General features: G+C 40.7%; 1 protein-coding gene across 1 annotated transcript in view; it reads right to left on the reverse strand.

Moving 5' to 3' along the window:
* CORIN (corin, serine peptidase) overlaps nt 1–23,488 on the reverse strand; it is a 307,597-nt gene that overhangs the window by 58,594 nt on the left and 225,515 nt on the right. The window contains exons 11-14 of the mRNA XM_069593065.1: nt 15,466–15,697; nt 12,258–12,403; nt 11,027–11,134; nt 48–161 (exon numbers count right to left, since the gene is read on the reverse strand). Coding sequence (XP_069449166.1) covers nt 48–161; nt 11,027–11,134; nt 12,258–12,403; nt 15,466–15,697 — 600 coding nt within the window. The remainder of the gene's footprint in view (nt 1–47; nt 162–11,026; nt 11,135–12,257; nt 12,404–15,465; nt 15,698–23,488) is intronic.

Genomic DNA, 23,488 nt, shown 5'->3' on the forward strand with positions numbered 1-23,488 from the left:
TGTTTAAAATAAAATGTCACATTGACAAATGCCCAATAAGTACTTACAGCAGTTTTTTTCATCCATGTTATCAGGGCAGTCTGGAAACCCATCACAGATGACTGTGTGCTTCAAACACTGTTTACTGGATGGACATTCCCAAAGATCTCTCTCCTTACATCCTGGAGACAGAAAGAAAGGTTATTTGCAATAGATGTGAAGGTGAAAATAACTATGGCTTTGATCAAACAAAGTAAAAAAAGAATGACAATATAAAGGGAGGATTTCTTTCTTCTTAACAAGTTTTGATTTCTGTATACCATGGAAAATGTAATTTTGAAAGTATAAATGCTTGGTAATCTCCATATTGCATTATAAATAGTACATCTCTTCCAGGAGAAGATCAAAAGTGACATATGGGAAACAGGAAAAAAATGAAAAAGCAACTGTACAGTAACGTTCATCTTTTGCTGTTCCTTTTGCTTTCTGAGCCAATTTGCCAACACATAAGATTCATATCTAAAATGATGAGCTACACTTTTAAGCAAATATGCCCAAACCTAGTGATCTAAATGTATATTATCTTAAAATGTAATTTCAATCAACAAATGGTAACGCCATCTGTGTGTTTAGCAAAAGAGGCAACTCCTATGCCAAATATCTACAAAACTAGTTGGTGAGCCAGGTATGAAAGCCATTACCTTCAGTAGTGTAGCCAGAAATCTAAGATTAGAAGCTATCTATTATATGAGAAATAAATATAAAGACTATAAGCTTGCATGGCAATCTGTCCATAAAATAACAAGCTCTTGCAATGAACTTAATAAATGTCATTTGATTCATAGACAGTGAATTTATATGTTCGCTAAAACATGCCAAATGTCTAATTGTTCCTGCCACTCAGGTTGGACCCATGACTCTCACCATGTTGTGAGGGTGTGGAGGAAGAGACCACATATATTCATCTTTGAGCATCTTGACTCCCCTGCCTAGAATGGCAGCTAGCCCTCAGTAGACTCTCAACACATATGAATTTTAAATGGAACTTTATTTCATGTAAGAAACAAAGAGTCTCTTGTTCCTAGAAAAAGGTAGTTTAGTTTACAGTGAATGAAACACCAAGCAGTGATGAAATAAGGAGTGTCTTTAAAGACACAACTTCTCATCAGACCTGGTACAAATCACTCAGAGAAATGGCATAGATGATTGACTCAAGTTTCTTGGAGGCTCTCATAGGAAAAATAATCTGCTTTAAAAAAAGAATTTTCATTGAAAAATTATCAAAATAAATTCGCAGAAGAGAGATTTTACAATGGGAAAAGTTAGGTTTAAAGTGTTTCAGATGCTTAGCAGGAAAAGAATCCACCTCCAATGCAGGAGATGCGGGTTTGATCCCTAGGTCAGGAAGATCCCCTACAGGAAGAAATGACAACCCACACTAGTATTCTTGCCTGGGGAATCCCATGGACAGAGGAGCCTGGCAGGAGGCAGAGTCAGACACAGTTGAGCAACCAACCATGCATGGTTGTACCATTCAGGGCTTCCCTGGTGATCCAGTGGTTAGGACTCTGATGGGAGCATGGGTTTTATCTCGGCTCAGGGAACTAAGATCCCACATGCCACATGGTATGGCCAAAAAAAAAAAGAAGGGGGGGTTAACAAAAAATAAAATATTTTAAAAATAAAGTGTTTCATCATTCAAACATATAGGACAGTGGGAGAGTATCTGACCACAGAACTGTATAGGAAATAAACCGTGAGAATCCATCACTAACTATCTGGAATTGTCTTAGACCCAGGGACATCTATTCTAGGAAATCATGGGGATATTATTTGGAGTTTTCAGCTAACCGAGAATACAGACATCATCTGGAATGTTCCGACAATGAGACTCTCATCACAAACAACACCACTTGCTAGCAGATGATGAGGAAAAACAGCATGAGTCTTTCTGACTATTCACAGAAGTACAGAGAAGAACTTGAACACATGAATGAGCTGAGAAAAGACCACACAAGTCAATCCACTGGTACATAAGATCTTCATCCTCACAGTTCAGTCCAGTTCAGTCGCTCAGTCGTGTCCGACTCTTTGCGACCCCATGAATCGCAGCACGCCAGGTCTCCCTATCCATCACCAATTCCCAGAGTTCACTCAGATTCACGTCCATCGAGTCAGTGATGCCATCCAGCCATCTCATCCTCTGTCGTCCCCTTCTCCTCCTGCCCCCAATCCCTCCCAGCATCAGATTCTTTTCCAATGAGTCAACTCTTCGCATGAGGTGGACAAAGTACTGGAGTTTCAGCTTTAGCATCATTCCTTCCAAAGAAATCCCAGGGCTGATCTCCTTCAGAATGGACTGGTTGGATCTCCTTGCAGTCCAAGGGACTCCCAAGAGTCTTCTCCAACACCACAGTTCAAAAGCATCAATTCTTTGGCGCTCAGCTTTCTTCACAGTCCAACTCTCACATCCATACATGACCACTGGAAAAACCATAGCCTTGACTAGACAGACCTTAGTCGGCAAAGTAATGTCTCTGCTTTTGAATATGCTATCTAGGTTGGTCATAACTTTTCTTCCAAGGAGTAAGCATCTTTTAATTTCACAGAGGGTAATAATAGGAAGTAACACTTATTATCCACCCTAAATCCACATTCTAGATAATAGTTTTAGTTCTTAAAATAACACCACAATGTCAGAATTACAATCATCATTTCCTAAGTGAGGAAACTGAGAGTTAGAGAAAATAAATAAATTGCTTCAAATCCAGCCTTATGGAGAAATATCCAATTGGGAAGAAGGTCTAAGTCCTTAGTTGTAGTTGTCTGTACAATGAGAATACATAGCACGTGCCAGAGGTAAGAGCAAGGGAAACAGAGCTTAGAGGCAGACATCTGGATTTAAACCCCAGCTTCAATCTCATTAGCTGTGTGACCTTGGATAAGTTTCTTAATTTCTCTGAACCTCTGTTTCCATATCTCTAAAACAGAATATTAACACCTGCTACAAAGGGTTGCTATAAGGGAGAAATAAGTACTCTCTGGTCAGTAATTTCCCTTCTGTATATTCTCTTTTCTAATAAAAGTTTGTGCAGCCTAATGTCCTCTTCTGTGGAGTTACGATGAGCATAAATGAATTAGGATGAAAACAGGTCAGGACATGAGTCCCATGGAAGACAATACTGTGATTTTGTGAAGAAATTGTTCTCTCTTTAAAGTGGCATTTTTGGTGTAATTATGCTTTAAATGTATGCTTTTAAAGGAAGAGGGCATGACTCCATTAAAAATGAAAAACAGATATGGATAGGATGGGATGTCTAATGCAGCTGTAGTTTATACAGTCAAATAATTATTGACGTCAGGATAACAGCCACCCCTGCACAGAGGCCATGGCCACTCACAGCGGCCACTGTGTGTTGCTAAAGTGACAGTTCATCCCAGTTTTCCTGAGACTTTGCAGGCTTGAGCATCAATCTACCCCTCTTCCAAGAAACCACGCGCAGTACCAGGCAAACCGGAATGGTTCATCACCTAAGTGTGCTAAGCATTCTGCTGAGTTTTTAACTTATTCACTCTCATCTTCACAAAAATTCTGTGAAGCTGGCTTCCCTGTCTTGGACAGATCCCACTTGAACTGGGGAACCTTGTCTCTCCATCAAAAAAGTTGTCATTCACAGACATAGGGAACAGACTTATGGACACAATAGGACAGGGTAAGGAAGGAGAGGGTGAGATGTACGGAGAGAGCAACACAGAAACATATATTACCATATGGAAAGTAGATAGCCCATGGGATCTAATTTATGACTCAAGGAACTCAAACAGGGGCTCATAACCACAATGAGGTACCACTTCACACCAGTCAGAATGGCTGCGATCCAAAAATCTGCAAGCAATAAATGCTGGAGAGGGTGTGGAGAAAAGGGAACCCTCCTACACTGTTGGTGAGAATGCAAACTAGTACAGCCACTATGGAGAACAGTGCGGAGATTCCTTAAAAAATTGCAAATAGAACTACCTTATGACCCAGCGATCCCACTTCTGGGCATACACACTGAGGAAACCAGAATTGAAAGAGACACATGTACCCCAATGTTCATCACAGCACTGTTTATAATAGCCAGGACATGGAAGCAACCTAGATGTCCATCAGCAGATGAATGGATAAGAAAGCTGTGGTACATGTACACAATGGAGTATTACTCAGCCGTTAAAAAGAATTCATTTGAATCAGTTCTGATGAGATGGATGAAACTGGAGCCAATTATACAGAGTGAAGTAAGCCAGAAAGAAAAACACCAATACAGTATACTAACACATATATATGGAATTTAGGAAGATGGCAATGACGACCCTGTATGCAAGACAGGAAAAAAGACACAGATGTGTATAATGGACTTTTGGACTCAGAGGGAGAGGGAGAGGGTGGGATGATTTGGGAGAATGGGAATTCTAACATGTATACTATCATGTAAGAATTGAATCGCCAGTCCATGTCTGACGTAGGGTGCAGCATGCTTGGGGCTGGTGCATGGGGATGACCCAGAGAGATGCTGTGGGGAGGGAGGTGGGAGGGGGGGTCATGTTTGGGAACGCATGTAAGAATTAAAGATTTTAAAATTAAAAATAAATAAATAAATAAAAATTAAAAAAAAAAAATAAAATTTTAAAAAGTTGTCATTATAGGTGAAGAGAGCAAACCACCTTAAAACAGATGCTTCTTGTACTTTATGAAGCTCTCAGTTATGCAAGTATAAGGTAATTAGGTCTGTTCATCAGGGCTGCTAACTTGATGAGTATATCAGATAAAAAGTATTGCCACAAAAAAAGAACAAAAGTATTCCCACGGAGGAGCTGCTCATGAGAGCAAGGGAGAAAGGCCCTTCTGCATCCTGGTGCTGGTAGAAGCTGGACTGGGCTGGATCTAGCCATCTTCAGCCAGCAGCTGTCCCAGTGGCTATGGATGTGACCTCAGAGTGGATCACAGCAGCTGAACAGTGAGGTTCAGGCCTGGCAGGTATGACGGCCCCTCCAGAGCCTGGGACCCCTGACTATGGGGCCCAAATCTCAAAGAAAAGCCATAGTACCTGTGGTAACAGCTGGGTCAAAAGGACCTGCCTCCCACTCCTCCCCCAGACTCCAGGCCTAAGCGGCAGGGGCAACCAACGCCAGCACAAGTCATAGAGCTCTCGTCTCTGCCCAGAAAGCCCCAGTGGACTTCCCAATTCCTGAGTCACCTTCCCCTTTTAGGGGTGGCATCTTCATGCCATCCTCTCCACATGTGCTGGCCCAGTACCCTGGGAAGAGGCAGCCTGAAGAAACTGACAGGCTTTATATCGTGGGGTCAGGGCCATGCTCAGTGTGTTATCCTGGAGATGGAGACATGCACCATCAAAACAAGCACTTCCTCCAGGACAAGGGGCCACCCTGATGTCCATGTTCACGGTGTAAATCAGGGACTTCACCCAGCCTGCTCTCTTCTGCCACATATAAGACCTGGTCTGTCAGAGACCAAGCTAGACGAGGCTCCTTCCCTCAAGGGAGATCCCTGAGGTGACCTGGGGATGGGGGGACATGCCTCCTGATTTCCTAGCACTATGACAGCTGGGCTCTTGGTTATTGCCTTCTGAGGACTGAATAAGGCTTGTTATATGCATTCCAAGCTGTGAGGGATAAAGGAAGGTTTCTCTAAATGTTACAGGTGAGAAGGCTGAGGCCCAGAGAAGTTACATGACTGGTCAAAAGTCACACAGCCTCCAAGTGCTAAATCAGGATTTAAATCCGAGTCTAGGTCTACATGGGCTTCTTAGACGGCACTAGTGGTAAAGAGCCTGCCTGCCAAAGCAGGAGACATAAGAGACATGGGTTCAATCCCTGGGTTGGGAAGATCCCCTAGAGAAGGAAATGGCAACCCATTCCAGTATTCTTGTCAGGAGAATCCCATGAACAGAGGAGCCTGGCGGCCACAGTGCATAGAGTCACAATGGACACAACTGAAGGAACTTGGCACTCTAGGTCTATATGGCCTTCCCTAGTGGCTCAGCAATGAAGAATCCCCTGCAATGCAGGAGACCTGGGTTCCATCCCTGGGTCAGGTCAGGAAGATCCTGGGAGAAGGAAATGGCAACCCACTCCAGTATTCTTGCCTGAAAAATTCCATGGACAAAGGAGTCTAGTGGGCCACAGGCCATGACGTCACAAAAGAGTCAGACATGATTGAGTGACAATACACACTAGGTGTACATAGAGCAAGACACGCCATTTCAGGCTGCCTGTCCCAGATACCAAATGACATCAAAGAGCTGACCAAGCAGAAAACTACTTAAAGGGAAGGAGAATATCTGCTCCTTAACATGAAATAATTAAGTTAGTCAGAGATCAGTCCTAAGTCTCATCCTGAAAGTACATTTGTGTGCACGTATTATGAGATGAGAAATGCTGGGCTGGAAGAAGCACAAGCCAGAATCAAGATTGCCGGGAGAAATATCAATAAGCTCAGATATGCAGATGACACCACCCTGAGGGCAGAAAGTGAAGAGGAACGAAAAAGCCTCTTGATGAAAGTAAAAGTGGAGAGTGAAAAAGTTGGCTTAAAGCTCAACATTCAGAAAACGAAGATCATGGCATCTGGTCCCATCACTTCATGGCAAATAGATGGGGAAACAGTGGAAACAGTGTCAGATTTTATTTTTGGGGGCTCCAAAATCACTGCAGATGGTGACTGCAGCCATGAAATTAAAAGACGCTTACTCCTTGGAAGAAAAGTTATGACAAACCTAGATAGTATATTCAAAAGCAGAGACATTACTTTGCTGACTAAGGTCCATCTAGTCAAGGCTATGGTTTTTCCAGTGGTCATGTATGGATGTGAGAGTTGGACTGTGAAGAAAGCTGAGCACCGAAGAATTGATGCTTTTGAACTGTGTTGTTGGAGAAGACTCTTGAGAGTCCCTTGGACTGCAAGGAGATCCAACCAGTCCATTCTGAAGGAGATCAGCCCTGGGATTTCTTTGGAAGGAATGATGCTAAAGCTGAAACTCCAGTACTTTGGCCACCTCATGTGAAGAATTGACTCATTGGAAGACTCTGAAGCTGGGAGGGATTGGGGGCAGGAGAAGAAGGGGACGACAGAGGATGAGATGGTTGGATGGCATCACGGACTCGATGGACATGAGTTTGAGTGAACTCCAGGAATTGGTGATGGATAGGTAGGCCTGGCATGCTGCGATTCATGGGGTCGTGAAGAGTCGGACAAGACTGAGTGACTGAACTGAACTGAACTGAACGTGAGATGAACACAATGACCCTCACTCTGTCTTCCAGTCACAGAGCAGGAAGTTAGTCTCTTCTACCAGCAAAGGGACAAAGAGACGCAGAGGCATGGAGACTGGCTCTCTGCAGTGTTAAAAAAACATAACAGTTAAGTCCTTCTTAACTCCTTAAAAGTATTTATGTATTTCTTACAACAGAAAAAAGTCTTTTGGAAAACATTTAAAGTCAAGCTGTAAACCCCACCAATATCAGAGCCAAAGGCTTTAAAACACAGCTATGGGGGTGTTGGGGCTTCCCTCAGGCTCAGACAGTTAAGAATCAACCTGCAGTGGGGGAGACCCAGGTTTGATCCCTAGGTTGGGAAGATCCCCTGAGAATTCTATGAACAGAGGAGCCTGGCGGGCTATGGTTCATGGGGTCACAAAGAGATCATATTCTATTTTTTTAAGGGGGTTTTGACTCCAAGAAGAAGTTCAGGTTAGAATAAAATGTTTTATTACATTTTATCACCCAAGAGGAGATCAAAGATAGATAATGAAATGGTTTTTAATCATTTGAAGACAAACAGAAGGTCCCTCAAGGACACTCGCATTTGTATTGTTGTCCATCTTTCTCTGTATGCTGAATGCCTTTTATGTAGTGATTGATTAGTAATTGTGAAGCTGTATTCATGTAACGAAGGATTTTATTTCTCCAGTAGATGCGGAAAAATTGTTCAAACTCTATTCTCATTTAACCTCCCCATTGAGAGGACCTGCTGCACACATCACAGCCCAGGAACCACCTTACTCCTGCCGGCAGCTCACCTCCTTGTGGACACAGACCTAAAAAAGCTAACCTCAGTCTCACAAGCCCAAGCTCAAATCTATAATGTAATGGCAAAGCTCAGAATTATAATCTTGCTGTTACTTTCTTTAGGTTGCCATTCCTTTATGCCCCTCTTATTCATTTCTCCACCCAGATTTTTCTCCATAGCTTAGATATCAATGCTTAAGAAAGGTTAGAATGAAAATAAGCCTCTTTAATCCACTTGCTAGACATACAGCCAACTTCATCTACATAGTAGAGGTTCAAGTAATGACAAATTATTACTTTAAGACAAGAAACAGTACTGACTCTGTAAAGCAATCCTACCTTTTAGGCTTCCCTCCCATGAAGCAGTTCTGGAATGATGTGTTCATATCTACATAATGCTTCCAAACACTTGCTGAAGACATTTCTAATAACGCCAATATTTCCAATATAAATGTTGTTTACATTAACAATTACACAAGCAGTGCAACTTCAACAACAAAAATTTACCACAAGAGCAGGAGCTACTTCAGAATTTAGCATTACCCATTGCTAAATGCTTAATGTGTATATTTGACAAGTATTTACAGTGTGCTCTGACCACCATGTTTTCCTACTGCAAAAGTGTCAAAGACACACAGCGTTCCAACCCATCAATTCTTTTACAACTAAGTTAAAGAAGTATTGCTTTGAGGGGAAAACCAATTATGTTGAAAGAAGTTCTGGCAGAGCAACAGATGTGTGAAAGTGAATAGTTAATTGTCACATTATTCGGTAAAGCCCCAGCATTTAAGTGACCTCCACACCACAATGGGCAGAGTAAATCAGAAAGACATGAAGCGTGGTGTGAAATGCTGCTGCACTGGAGCTGGCGGTTGTATTACCAGACGGCACGCCTGCCCATGCCCATGGAAACAAAGGGACAGACTGAGCAAGGAGGCAAAGTCGGGAGGGGATGGTTTCCCAGCAGTTCTCTCTGTGCTGGGCCTTCCTCTACTTCCTCATTTGATTTTAAGTGCTGAGTTCTCCAAAAGCATGGGACATGCCCATTCAAACCCCTGCATGTATTCTGAAGGGGATTGTACATAAAATATTTATTATAATTCACTTTGAAAGATATGATGAGAAATTAATTTCTCATGAACTAATACTGTTGGGGGCAATTAATACCTTCAACGTATTAGTTTATTACTGACTTTTAACTTTCCTCAACTAGAACTCTCAATAACATCATCAGTATTTTGAGTGTTTTATAGAGATTAGGTAACTTATTCAATAGTTCTGGTGAGCCTGTAATTGTTAGATTTGAGTATGCATAGAAACTTATAGCTTACCTAGAAATCTGACATTTTAGGATCATTTGTAATGAACAGAGCTTTAAATTTCTTCTTTACCAAATATACTCTAGACCTTAGACCATTTAATCTTCCAAAGTCTTTTTTTGAGACTGAGCATTTACATTTCTCAAATAATTAGTACCCTATTGCAAATTTCGGTCTAGCCACCCAATGGAATATCATTGAACAATGATATTCTCTTTGAACAATCTAAGATAGTTTAGTTTAAGCTGCACCTCAAAATACCATAGCCCATAGTTAGTGAAAAAAAAATCCAATAGATTCTTAATGAGTAACTTATATAGGGGATAGTCAATGAGTATAGGGGCTTGTTTATTTATATAAAGCCCACAAACAAAGCAAGCAACAGTAGTTTCACAAAAAACTGTATGCTCCTCCCTAACAAAATTACCCCTGGTCACTGGACCATCATTCTGACAGCTCTGATTTTCTAGAAAATGCACTTATCCATATTTATCACAGCTGATAGGATTTCAGTTGATTGCTTGTGACATTTTGTCTAGACTAGAAGGGCAATGTCTACTATGGAAAACTCATTTTGGGGAGCAAGGCAATATTTCATCCTTCAAAGGCCAAAAGAATAAAATGATTTCAAAAGATGCATTGCCTCATGTGTTTTCAATAGCAAAAAATGTCAGATTTTTTAAAGCAGAACAAGCTAAATAGTCATAACCAAATTATTCTTTGGCTAGCCCTTCAATCATTTTGCTTTACTCCAGCATACTACTTAGTGAAGAGCATTGTCTGTTTTCAATTCCCTGATACATTTTGAGGTTCCAAGTACAAAGGTTTGCAGGGAAGTAAAATGGGAATTAGCTCCACTTAAATTGCCGTTGGCATTTCTTGCCTTTGCCATGGTGACTTTGGAACTCAAAGGCAGAAATGCCAGGAAGAGTTTTATCCTCTGTGGGCAGAGACAAAAATCATAGAGGCCATGAAATTTAATCCCAATTAAACATAAACTTTGGAGCCTGTAGTCTGTCTTTGTGTATCTAGATGCCTGTTTAACAATATGGGAATTATAAGTAAGGACAGCATTATTCTGATCTTATAACAGACGACAACTGCTTTAGAATCTCTCAATAAAAATAATCTCTTACATTTGTGAAGAGCTTCTCATTTTACTGAGGGTTTGCACGTATGTCATCAAGGTTATAAACAGAAGTGTAATTTAGAGAAAATCAATGGAACTAACAGGAAAAACATTTATAACTCATGTCTTGCTGTTTGATAATTTAAGAAGTAAATGTCTAAACATTCAGTCTTGCTGCTGCTACTGCTAAGTCGCTTCAGTCATGTCTGACTCTGTGCAACCCATAGACGGCAACCCATCAGGCTCCCCTGTCTCTGGGATTCTCCAGGCAAGAACACTGGAGTGGGCTGCCATTTCCTTCTCCAATGCATGAAAGTGAAAAGTGAAAGTGAAGTTGCTCAGTCATGTCAGACTCTTAGCGACCCCATGGACTGCAGCCTACCAGGCTCCTCCGTCCATGGGATTTTCCAGGCAAGAATACTGGACTGGGGTGCCACTGTGTACTTAAAACTGTCAGTAAACAACGGACATATTTTAACACAACCCCTTATCCTAGTGTATGTTTGAGAAAAGTGCCATCTCACATACATACCACAGTTTTCTTCATCACTATCATCATCACAGTCAGCCTGGCCATCACATCTTCTGGAAGCCAGAACACACCGTCCTGAGCTGCACTTGAAGTGACTAGGTGAGCATTCTGTAAAAAGCAATGGGCCATATTACTGCCAACAAACCGAAAACCCAGACCCATCAGCTATGTTATTCATTTACGTGTGGGATGATGTGGAAAAGATATCACTGAAGATAAGGATGGTCCTTCACCAAGATGAAATCACCAAAGTTTACTTGGTTCTCTTCTGTCTGCCCTCAGCATCTTTTTACTTAATCCTTGGCATCATATCTCCACATTAGCTGTTTTGTGTCTTTATGCTTTCCAACAATTACTTCTCTTTCTGAACGGACAATTGCTGGAGCCTGAAATGTCCTAGGAAGCCAATGCTTCTAACTGCCCTCCTTTCATTTGTCAAATTGTTTCCCATTCTAATCTTTCCACCTGGTGAGCAGGCATTTCTCTATCTGATCATCTCTCATGGCCAAGGTCTTTGAATGCTTTCCACTTGAAGCTGAGTGCCGAAGAATTAATGCTTTTGGACTGTGGTATTGGAAAACACTCTTGAGAGTCCCTTGGGCTGCAAGGAAATCAGTCAATCCTAAAGGAAGTCAGTCCTAAATATTCATTGGAAGGACTGATGCTGAAGCTGAAATGCCAACACTTTGGCGACCTGATGTGAAGACCTGACTCCTTGGAAAAGACCCTGATTCTGGGAAAGATTGAAGGCAGGAGGAGAAGGGGATGACAGAGGATGAGATGGATAGATGGCATCAGCGACTCTATGGACATGAGTTGAGCAAGCTCCAGGAGCTGGTGATGGACAGAGAAGCCTGGTGTGCTGCAGGTCCATGGGGTCACAAAGAGTCAGACACGACTGAGCAACTGAACTGAAGGAGCCATGGATTTATCTTCACTGTTACCTTCAAGACCCTCTAGTATAAAAGCAGCTTCCATATATAATGGACTCTGTGAATTGTGTTTACAATAAACACAGATTATTATAAAGTCATCTCTGCAAGTGATGAATACAGTGTCTAATAGATGAGTATTAAATTCTTAAATGTAATCAAGTTTATAGATTCACCACCTACATAGCCTTTCTATTGGCAATCAAATAAAAACAACAATAAAGAAACTTCTAAAGGTAGCTTATTCATTCATATTAGATACTGCATTGTAATTGATTTAAAAATTGGTAAAAATTAACCTTCAACTTCATCATCCGGCATTAGGCAGGTTTGATTGTCTGCATTTTCCTCTGGAAATTGATTGCAATCTGTGTCTTCTGGCCACTGTAGACCCACAATCCCAAGAACAGACTCACAGCGTTCTTTGGAATGCTCACAGAGAGCTCTAAAAGAGCAAAAAAGACAACATTACAGGCAGAAATAGCTATACCAAATGTTAGGCATCTACACAGGACTTTTAATTCGATACAGCCGTGGGTCAGTGTATATATGTGGTGTGTATATGCAGTGTGTATGTGTGTCAATGTATATATGGAAACACATACACATAATAGGTATTTGGGAATCCAAAATAAGTGATATCATTACAAGGGAAATAGATTTCTGAAACACAGTTTCACCAAAAAAACACCTCTACTGCAGAAATGGAAATAGAGTTGTTCCCAGAACATGAATTCCCTTCTCCAGTTTACCTTTCTTGCTTTCTCTTTTGTCTTCAGGCAGACACATTCTCCAACATTTTTGTTTCAAGCAAGTTCCCAGCATCACTATGGGCACTCTGCCACCAAAGGGCATGGAATCTATACAACACCCTCAGCCCCTTCTGGTGCCCTGTGACTGGGCCATTTCAAGTTTTAACCTGGCTTCCCTAAAGGCAATACTTCAGCTTACACCAATATTGTTGAAAAACCTCGTGCTTCTCTCAAACCCATCTATGTTGAGCTCAAGTTGGTAAAAAATTAAATGTGTTGGCTTTTGTTAAAGAAAATATATACTAAGCGTTGCACTAGGTGTTTTAATGTGTAACTTCATTTGTACCTAGAATATTGTAAATTGAGGTACCAGCATGTCTCAAAGAAGATTTTTTTACTTCAGATGGGAAAAAAATGTAGTTTTGCCTCAATATATAACCAATAAATTAGTTTTTAAATGTTAAGTTGACATAACCAAAGTAAGTTCCTAGGCAAATTTCTTATTTCCTTTTAAAGACATTCTCATTTCTCAAAAGTTTCCAACTTTAAACTAAGTTAATATCAACAAGATAAGGAATGGCTAGCAATTGAACAGAGAAGTTTCCCAAAAGTCTCCATTTTGATTTAACTCTGTCTAGATTTAAGACAGAGCATAACTTAATGCTGGTTTACCCTAGGAATCTGGGGCAAAGACAAAGCCCTGGCATTCCCATATGAGGCAAAAATGAGAAGCTCAACAGTGTTTAACAACTATCTGTTGGATTGAACAGTTTTGTTGCAGATTAATAAAAGGTATATATAACTCAATTGCTGTTGCTATTTTAAATTAACCAAAAGATACCTATTTCAGGTAGAAGTCAAGTACTGCCTGACTCTACCACTTTTTTTCCCTATAAAATAGAATAAAATAAATGGCACTACAACTTCATGGCACACTGTTCATATCATAATCTGTGTGGTGTTCAACCACAGGGACAACAGTCCCAAAAGGTTACTTTGAGTATGACAACTAAAGTATTTAGCACATTATAAGGGCTCAATAACATTAGATTTTTTTCCAATTCATAACTTAAAAACTGAATTTTAAGATCAATAAACAAACCTGGCAAAAGCAACTATGTGCAACCCCATGAGCATATCAGTATATTACTCTCTTTATACAAAAAATATTTTCATACAAATATCATAATGTAAAATTCTCTTTGATAGCTACTAAAAACGAAAGATGTATATGTGCTAAGAAACAAAGCTAAAATACCTAGAATCAGGTCACCAAATTGTTCACTGTGTAGTATTTCAGGATCCACCTCATCTTAGGCATTTAAATATAAAACCTAAATCTTAAAATTATCAGTTATATGTGGATATAAATTTGTTCCAGAGAACACTGTGTTAGGGAGATGTTTATACACATATGAAAAGAAAAATCAAATACAAGAATTTGTTAAGCACTATTAAAAGTAAGTATTCACTATCATCAACCTTGCTTAGCAAAAATGGAGTAAGATTTACAAATAACTTGTTAACATAAAACTGGTAGGTGTTTTATTAGTAATATTTTAAAAGGCATTTAACAGAAATTTTCAGAAGTATATTTACACAAGCCTACATTGTATTATTCTACTTGTACCTTTTGTTCAGTTTCCCAAGTCATTTTGAAATTTTATTGTTTCCTGTCCTGACTCTATAGATGACCCTTCTTTGTCATCCATTTGATATTCAGTATTTAATTTGTTTTCTCATCTGTTCACTGTTTTGATATTACTGCTTTTTCTTTAAGTTCTGAATAACTTCTGATCCAAACATATCGTTTTCACAGTTACCACTCAGATTTTGGCAGGCACATCTGTGTATTCACTCCGTGATGGAAAGCAGCCTGAGGCGAGCAGCCCCACCTCTGTGACAGCCGCTTTGCGTGCGTACATTCTCTGACTATAACCCAGGACACACGGCAGAGAAGAAGGCCAAACCACCACAAAGCAGTGAGCTGTGCTCCTGTCCTAACATCAGAGCAGTGTTTAGTCTGGGCTCACAATCAACTGGCAAAGCTTCACCTTTTTGTACATTTGTCTAATCTTAATCTCACAATAACTCAACCCAACCACCATCCACCATCCACAATCCTGATCATACAAGTAAAGGAACTGGGATTGGAAGAGATCGAGGAAACGGTCTCAGGCTACAAGTAGCTAGAGAAAGAGCCAGGACTTGAATCAGAAGGTGGACTCCAGTGTCATAGTCTTAACCACAAGACATCACTCATATCCTAAGGCCAAGCCATCCTCTTGAAATGCTGTCCTGAATTTCACCCAAGCAGGTAGAAAAACTCTATGTTCATCCCCTGTCTATCCTGAGAAGTTTCTGTGATGTCTCCTAACTTTTGACACAGTTAGAAAACAGCATTTTAAGTACATCAACACTGCTAGATCAAGAGGCAGACAGATCCCTCCTTCTGCTGTCTCACATTTAAAAAACCACTTCTTGATCCACCAAAATGAAACATGTGATTTTATTTGGTTAAAGTCCATGAACTATTATCAAAGGCAGTTCACACCTTGTTTGGTTCTTCAGCAATGACTTCTTACTCAGATACTCATTTTAGAATTTCACTTCTTTACCATTTTAATATGTAATTTTTTAAACACAGAGCTTCTTAGCAAAATAGGTACTTTGTCTAAACTCAAACTAAATCTTTATTCCCTTGGTTCTCCCTGAGGGAAAAAGAGGATGCCTGGGGGAGAAGCCATTGTGTTACCTGCAAGGTGGGATACGCTGGTGTGTATCCTCATCACACTTTGGTACCAAGATGGTACAAGCAAAGAACATGAGGTATTTGTAACAGTTGGTTTGAACAAGTGCAGGGAAAAGAGAAGACTCCCAGCTGATGGATGCTTCCTTCTGAGTCCTGTGGCCAAGGTAATTCGGAAAATTTGTATGGTTGTAGGGCAAATTCAAGCAGAGTTCCAATGTAATTGGTTCACACTGACCTAACAATAACAACAACAACAACAACAAAAAAACACATACAGATACATATTATATATTTTCATTTATAAAATTTCATTTTTTATATTTACAATTCCACATGTAAAACAACTTACAAAATTAAAGTCTATTTTACAATCTTTATTAAAAGTATTTAAGACTAGAATGCAAGCAGTACATGAGGTTGCCATCAAAAGATAAATAGTGTGGTTCATGAGGTGTCTTGACAAGCCAAGACTCATTTCTGTATATGCATCTGCCAGCACACTGCCCTGAATGAATGTTTCAGAAAGTCTTCCTCATTTTCCCCTTGGTCTCACTTATCTGAAAGTGACTCCTTTTCCTGCTTCCTTTTACTTTAATTAGTCATCTTCTGATTTATCCATTATTTCTAAACTAATGCATTCCCCATTACCCTGTGAGTCACTTTTAAAAATTAATGAATTTAGCTGAGGAGGCAAGTAGATGACTTTTTTGTGTTTTGTGGTTAATAAACATATGAAAGTGAAAAGTGAAAGTCATTCATTTGTGTCTGACTCTTTGCAATCCCATGGATTGTAACATGCCAGGCTCCTCTGGCCATGGAGTTCTCTAGGCAAGAATACTGGAGTGAGTAGCCATTTAGCTATTCTATTCTCTAAGGACTCTTCCCAATCCAGGGATTAAACCCAGGTTTCCTGCATTGCAGGCAGATTCTTTACTGTCTGAGCCACCAGAGATTCACTGATCAACGTGTAAAGCTACACAATTCCAGGGCAAGAGGAGGCTGAAGTCCATTAGATATCCATTGCCAGAGAGATCGTCCCTAATCCTTAGCTTGGCATCCAAGGCTATTTCACACTCCAAACCACAGCCTAACTTTCTAGCCTCATCACCCATCCTATCTCATCAGCAACATTTGCTTGGTGACACCAGACATTTTAAGAATCGCATGACTTCGTGATTCCTGGTAGCTTTTATCTCTTTCTTTCCTTCACACACTTACAATCACCCCTCAAATGCAATCATGTTTCTACCTGTCAGCACTTGCTTCCTGGAATAATCCTTTCCCATCCTCCTCACCAAGCTAATTTCTCCTTGGTTCACAGCACTCAGCACAAACATCTCTTCCAGGAAGGCTTCCTGGCCAACCACTCTTCCTCTTCCACTCCCAGAAGGAGCGCCAGAGTATCTCCAGGACATACCTGCCGTGCCCACAGGGCCCTCTGCTCTATTCTTCACTTACTTCCTTGTCTTCCCCACACAATGCTGAGACCTCTGTGAAATGAGACTTTCTTTTTTTAAAAATTGAAGGATAGCTCATTTACAGTGTTGTGTTAGCTTAAGCGATTCAGTTTTACATACATAATTAAAATGAATTCTTTTTCAGATTCTTTTCCATTATAGTTTATTATAAGATATTAAATATAGTTCCCTGGAGACCTTATTTCTTGATCTCAGCGTCTGCACCAAGCATAGTGTGAGAATTAAGGGAGGATAGGAGGAAGAAAAGTGTCAGAAACTATCCTAGGCACTTTAAAATGTAAAAATAATTCAAAATAGAGTCCAAGCCATTGAAGCAGTCTAAGTCTCCAGGGATATAACGTGAACAGGTTAGGCCAGCAGGACTGGACAAAATGCTTGAACCCAAAGGGACAAAGCGGACAGAAGCAGCTTGGGAAGACTTCCCAGGACAAAAGGAGTTTGGACAGATTTGGGGGAAAGCAGCAGCAAGGCTTTCTGTCCCTTTTCTGCTGTAGACATGCCTCATTCCCAGAGGAAAGAGATGATCAACGGAGTGTCTTTGTAGAATCAAGACAGGTCCACCAAAGACTTCATGCCTTAAGGGTAATTATTCAAGTTAAATTTAATTATTTAACTAAGAAGTGGTAAGCAGGCAACCAGATCAGCAATTAGGACTGCAGTGAAATAGTAAAACAGCTCTGGGATGATTTCTCAATTTAAAGAATCTGAGGGCTTTTCAGAGACTATGCTATAGGAAGCTTGACACTGATCAGATTAAAAAGCTCATGACCACATATATAAGACTCAGTTTACTGGGGAAGTAACTCGCTAAATCTGGCATAATCCTGAGGATGCCTACAGTGTAGAGAGAAGAAAGAGATGGAAGAGGGATGGGGTTTGTTCAAATTCTTGCTTCTCTGATTTGTGAAAGAGGAGTAACATGAAATGTTTGATTTCAGATTACACACAGAAAATGCATGTTCATTATAAAGACAATAAAAAGATGCATATAGGAAAAGTTCTCCATTCCCCACCTCCCTTTCTCTTAACTTTCCTCAAAGCTAAAAGACAGTTTTAATCCTTCCAGGCCTTTCACTTGCTCATATTTATATGCATAAGAGTTTACACACCACAGGCAGAGATACGTCTATGCTTTCGCCAAAGGATAACTATACTATCACTATTACTTTTCAACTTGTTTTTGTTGCTTGATAACTTATCATGACCAAGCAGTAGAAACAGCTCAGCCTCTATGTTTTTCCTAATTTCTTCAATATACTTAAAATTTTACCCCCTAAAATGGGATCATTTACACATATTTTGATGCAGTCTTTTTTCCCCTGTAGACACCTTTTCTTTCTCTTTTCCTCAACCACCCTATCAAGTTTTGACTTTTTTATCAGTTCCTTTCATTGATATTAACTAATAAACATATCGCATGGACAACTATTCTCTCTTTTGATATGTAGGGGATGTACCACTTTTGATTTGGGATAAGATACAGGCTTTAAATATTTCAGTGTCAAGGGAGATGAAAGGATTAAGTTATGATCATATACTATTCTGAGATCTTTATTGAATGCACTGAGGTTGATTGAATCCTGTGTTTTGTTCCTTCATAATGGAATGCTAAGCAAGATAAACTCTCAAGATATCTGCTGCTGCTGCTGCTAAGTCACTTCAGTTGTGTCCGACTCTGTGTGACCCCATAGACGGCAGTCCACTAGGCTCCTCCGTCCCTGGGATTCTCCAGGCAAGAATCCTGGAGTGGGTTGCCATTTCCTTCTCCAAGATATCTGGCAACCTCCAATTCTGGGATTTATGGTATCAAACTTTTTTTATCTTAAGCATTAGACTCACATATGAGCCTGATTTACAACAGTCACTAGAGGGCGATCGCGTCACAAACATGTGAGGACGTTTAGCAACCACAGGGCTGTTTCCAATGTTTTCAGTGCTCAGCAGGGCATCTTGAACCTAGATGAGGTTTAAAAAAGATATCTGTTGAAAGAAATGTCGTGATGGAGTCTCAATGATAGCCCATCTTCCAAACTCTGAATTCAACCCCCAGACAGGATTGTTAACTAAATGATGTTACATCTTGGTGGCAACAGTGGTAAAGAACCAGCCTGCCGATGCAGGAGACATAAGAGATGTGGGGTCCATCCCTGGGTCAGGAAGATCCCCGAAGGGGGAAATGGCTACCGACTACAGTATTCTTGCCTGGAGAATTCCACGGAGAGAGGAACCTGGCGGGGTACAATCCATAGGGTCGCAAGGAGTCAGACACAACTGAAGCGACTTAGCACGCACACAGTATCTTAAGTCATTGGGAATCATGTATTATGTTATGGTCATTTACATGAGAAAATGTCATGTAAATTGGCATGTATACGATCCTCAGGTTCACCTTTGCATCAAATTTTGTGGCTCAGACAGTAAAGTATCCATCTACAATGCAGGAGACCCAGGTTTGATCCCTCGGCGGAGAAGATCCCCTGGAGAAGGAACTGACTACCCACTCCAGTATTCTTGCCTGGAGAATCCCATGGACGGAGAAACCTGGTGGGCTATAGTCCATGGACTCCCAAAGAGTCGGACGTGACTGAGCGACTACCACTTTCACATTTCATTTTAAATCTCTATCTTTATTATTTTCAATAATTTGAAGAGCTATTATAAGGTGAACATCCTTGTAACCACCACTCAGGTCAAGAAATTGAACTTTACCAGACCATCACAGGTGCCCTTCCATATACCCTGTCATATGTCAACATTCTCCTCTTCTCCTACAAAGTAACTACTGAGTTTCAGAGTCATTACTTCCTTGTTCTTCTTTATAGCTTTATTACCCAAGTGTGTACGTACCACAACCTACATTCTACAGTTTGGCTACCCATTTTTGAAAACCTATCTAAGTCTCTTATAATAGCTATGTTCCCCCTCTATGTCTTTATTTCTCCTTAATATTTAAGCATTGAAAAATCTGGGGACTTGACCTTGGAGGGTGCCAATCTGGATTTTGCTGATGGAACACTCTAGGCAGGTAAAACATGTACCCCTGTACTCCTTGTTACCTGAACACTGGCAGCTGAAGCCAGGAGGCTGGTTAGGTTTCACCAGGACTTGGACAAGGTTCTAGGTGCTGGGATGTTCTCTCATCAAACGACACGTCCAGCGACTTCTCTTTGTGATGTCTACAGCTGCCTGTCCACGCTCAATGTCTCGTCCTATTAATTCTCCTGGTTACCACATGGCAATATTCTCATTCAATCAATTACTTTTCATCTACTCCTTGAAAATGCTTTTAGAAAGAGCCCATTCTTCTCACCTGACTCTTTGATCACACTTCTACACTCTCTGTTCCTCCAACTAGAGACTGCAAAGAGAGGCCAGAAAATTGACATACCCCTGAGAAATTATTCAAATAACAAAGCTGTTACTTCTTCCTGGATTTAACTTTTCAGTGGGAGGATCATACTGCCATCTTCCCACTCATATATACGATTTTGGTTTTCTTTTTCTGTTCTTCAAACACACTCAGCACAGTTTCCCTAGTATCTCACTGTCTCATCAGTTTCCTCTTTCATCACAGATGTTCTTGCCAGGTCCTTTCCATATATATTCAGCAAACGTTTGAACATCCCCTCTGCTGAGTGTCCAGCACTGGACTAGTCACTTGTCCCGCCATCCCTTCTGTGTTATTAAAATGAGTGTTGGAGGTAAAAGTACATGGGCAAACACGTAGAATGAAAGACTGCTGGAACACTATGGGAAACTCAGGGGAGTCCCTGAGGCATGACAGTCATTTCTGGCTTTGCATGGCCACAGTGGTCCTGGGTACAGGGAGGCAGAGAGAGACACATGCCCGGGAGCTGCTCCCTCCACCAGATTTCCCAGCTGTCCGGATCGCACAATGCAAGGTGCAAGTGATGGGTTAGTCCCTACACCCCCGACTGAGGGGACATTACATCCCTGTTCCTACTCCCCAAGGCAAGGAGCTATCTGCTTTTGCCTCCCAGCAGAGTACAGATGTATTAAAGATTCTGGGCGTGAGTGGATATGGTGACACTGGCCTATCACTGAACACTATTATCTGAGCTATATTGTTTAGGCTTTTGTTCTTCAAATTGTAGCCACTTGCGGGAATCTGAGATAAACCATGAAACTTATCCATTGAAAAATACAAAAACCATGAAGACATTTTTCACACCCTCTTTCAAGATGTTACTAATTTCTGCAGCCTCATCAGGCCACAAAGCAATCATTCTCAACTTGCACCGCACACTGGGGTCACCTGGGAGGTTATGAAAATACTGATGCCTGGGCCCTACCCAATACATCTTCAGGGACAATTAGGAAGTTACATAATTTTTTATGGGACAACAAGAACCACTGTCTTTAAGAACTAGCGTCCCAGCAACTCCAGTGAGAGAGGCTGACTCCACCAGACAAAACATCCACATTTTCCAAACCCACATTCTCCACTGGCAGGCAGCCAGGGAATGACAGTGCTGATCACTTGTGCCCCAGAATCTAAATAACAACAGGATCTTATTGGTAGCAGCAAAGATTTTTAAGTGATTAATCACATTTTCAAGTGGTTAAGAGTTTTCTGAGGGGAGACGTTGCTTGTCCATGTTTTTATAGAGAACCAAGTAGACACACACCATTCTTTATCTACTTTGTGTGTGTGTGTCTACTCTTTGAAAAATAGGGAGTAGCATCTTTACTCTCAACTGGAGGTTAGACTTATACACTGTTTTTAATCACACACAAGGAATGGGGATGAGTGACTAGCCCAGTGCCTGACACTCAGAAGAGGAGGTGTTCGAGTGTCTGCTGAATATACATGGAGAGAGCCTGGCAAAAACATTTGTGGTGAAAGAGGAAGCTGCTGAGACAGTGAGATGCTAGGGAAATTGTGAGCGCATTTGAAGAACATAAAAAGGAAACCAAAATTAAATTATATATATGACTGGGAAGGTGGTAAATGATCCCCCTATTGAAAAGTAATCTCCAGGAAGGCTGAAATCATGTCTCCTTTCTTTTCCATAAAAGTGCACAGAGTCCCTGGAACATCACAGGCTAAGTACTGGTTGAATATATATATGAGCCAAGTTATGTAGTGCTCTTCCTACAAATTCTTTTATTTTGACAGATGAAAAGATATTTACATTTTTAATCTTAAAATATTTCAAGTATAGAGAAAACAGGAAAACATACACCTAGTGACTCCCCACCTAAACTTGATATGGGCTAACATTGCTCTCTCAAAATTTTGTAATCTAACAGTGCCATGCTATGTCAGATAACCCTCAAAACTTTAGGAAAATACAGTCACTGTCCAAAACTCTGCAACCCAAGTTCAAAGTGAAGTGAAAGAAAAAAAAAAAGATTCTGAACGAGTTCCAAGGAAGAGTCCGAGATAAGCAAAGACTAACCATATACACACATAGACATATATTTAATGGAGTTTAGAGTGAATAAAATGGTAACATGTCTTAGTAGTCAGACTGGTAACTACCTGCACTGCTCTCTCCCTATGGGAAGTGGAGGACTGGGAATTGTGCTTTCAGCCAAACAGTTATTAAGTGCTCATGAAAATAAAAAATCTTGTCAGATGGGTTATTAAGTGGCTGTCTCCCTCAGTCTCCTATCCAGCCCACTGTTTTCACCCCTAAAAGTCCCCTAAGGGGTATGGGCTTTCCCCACCCATAAGCTCTATGCTGACCCAGAAAAGTCATGAGTAAAATTAGGATCTGAAAACTTGAACAATTCCAGGGACCTGAACCCTTCAGCTTTTCAACCTCCCAGCCTCTAGGACCTTCACTGCCAGGATCTGTGCTAAGAAGCCACACCTTCTTGTCAACTGAAAGCTTGACAGACCTCTTCTGAATCTTAAGCCCAAGCTGACAGGGAGGCCAAAAAATTAGTTCTAAAGAGTGTAAGAAGGGAGTAGACTATGAAGGCAGAGTCCAGAAGTAAGACACCATTACTAGAAATCAGGGCCTCTGGGGACTTTCTGATTCATTTTAAATTCCCCGGGAAAGTCTTTCTGCTCACCTTGCCCATTCCATCTTCCCCTAATTATCCCTCCTCATAAGCCAGTTTGGAGAAAGCCACCTGTCTACACCATTTGGAGCCTTTCCCCTGTCACCAACACAAATGAACACAACAGCCACAAGATTGTTCTAGGTCAGCAAAGTTCCTGGGAGGGTGAGAATACATTTTATCGCAAGAACAGACCGCCAAAATTTTATGTGGTTGTTTAGATGAATTTTATATCTGCTTCTCAGATAAAGTTTCTACTTTTGAGGCCGGGCTTTAAAAAGGAAGAACGATAGCCTCTGCCTGCAGATGGAGCCAGGAAAATAATATATAGGAGCTGATGCTGAGTGGAAAGTCATGCCAATGATATTAAACATGGATTTATAGCCCATTCACAGTGATACATTTGTTTATGATTTCAGTTAATTAAGACCACTTTGCTTCTTTTCTGCTACCACATGCAACCTTTAAAAAAAAAAAGAAAAAATATATGCATATACATATTTTGGAGGGATTCC

Source organism: Ovis canadensis, chromosome 6, assembly GCF_042477335.2.
Source record: "Ovis canadensis isolate MfBH-ARS-UI-01 breed Bighorn chromosome 6, ARS-UI_OviCan_v2, whole genome shotgun sequence".
In the NCBI taxonomy this organism is placed as follows: domain Eukaryota; kingdom Metazoa; phylum Chordata; class Mammalia; order Artiodactyla; family Bovidae; genus Ovis; species Ovis canadensis.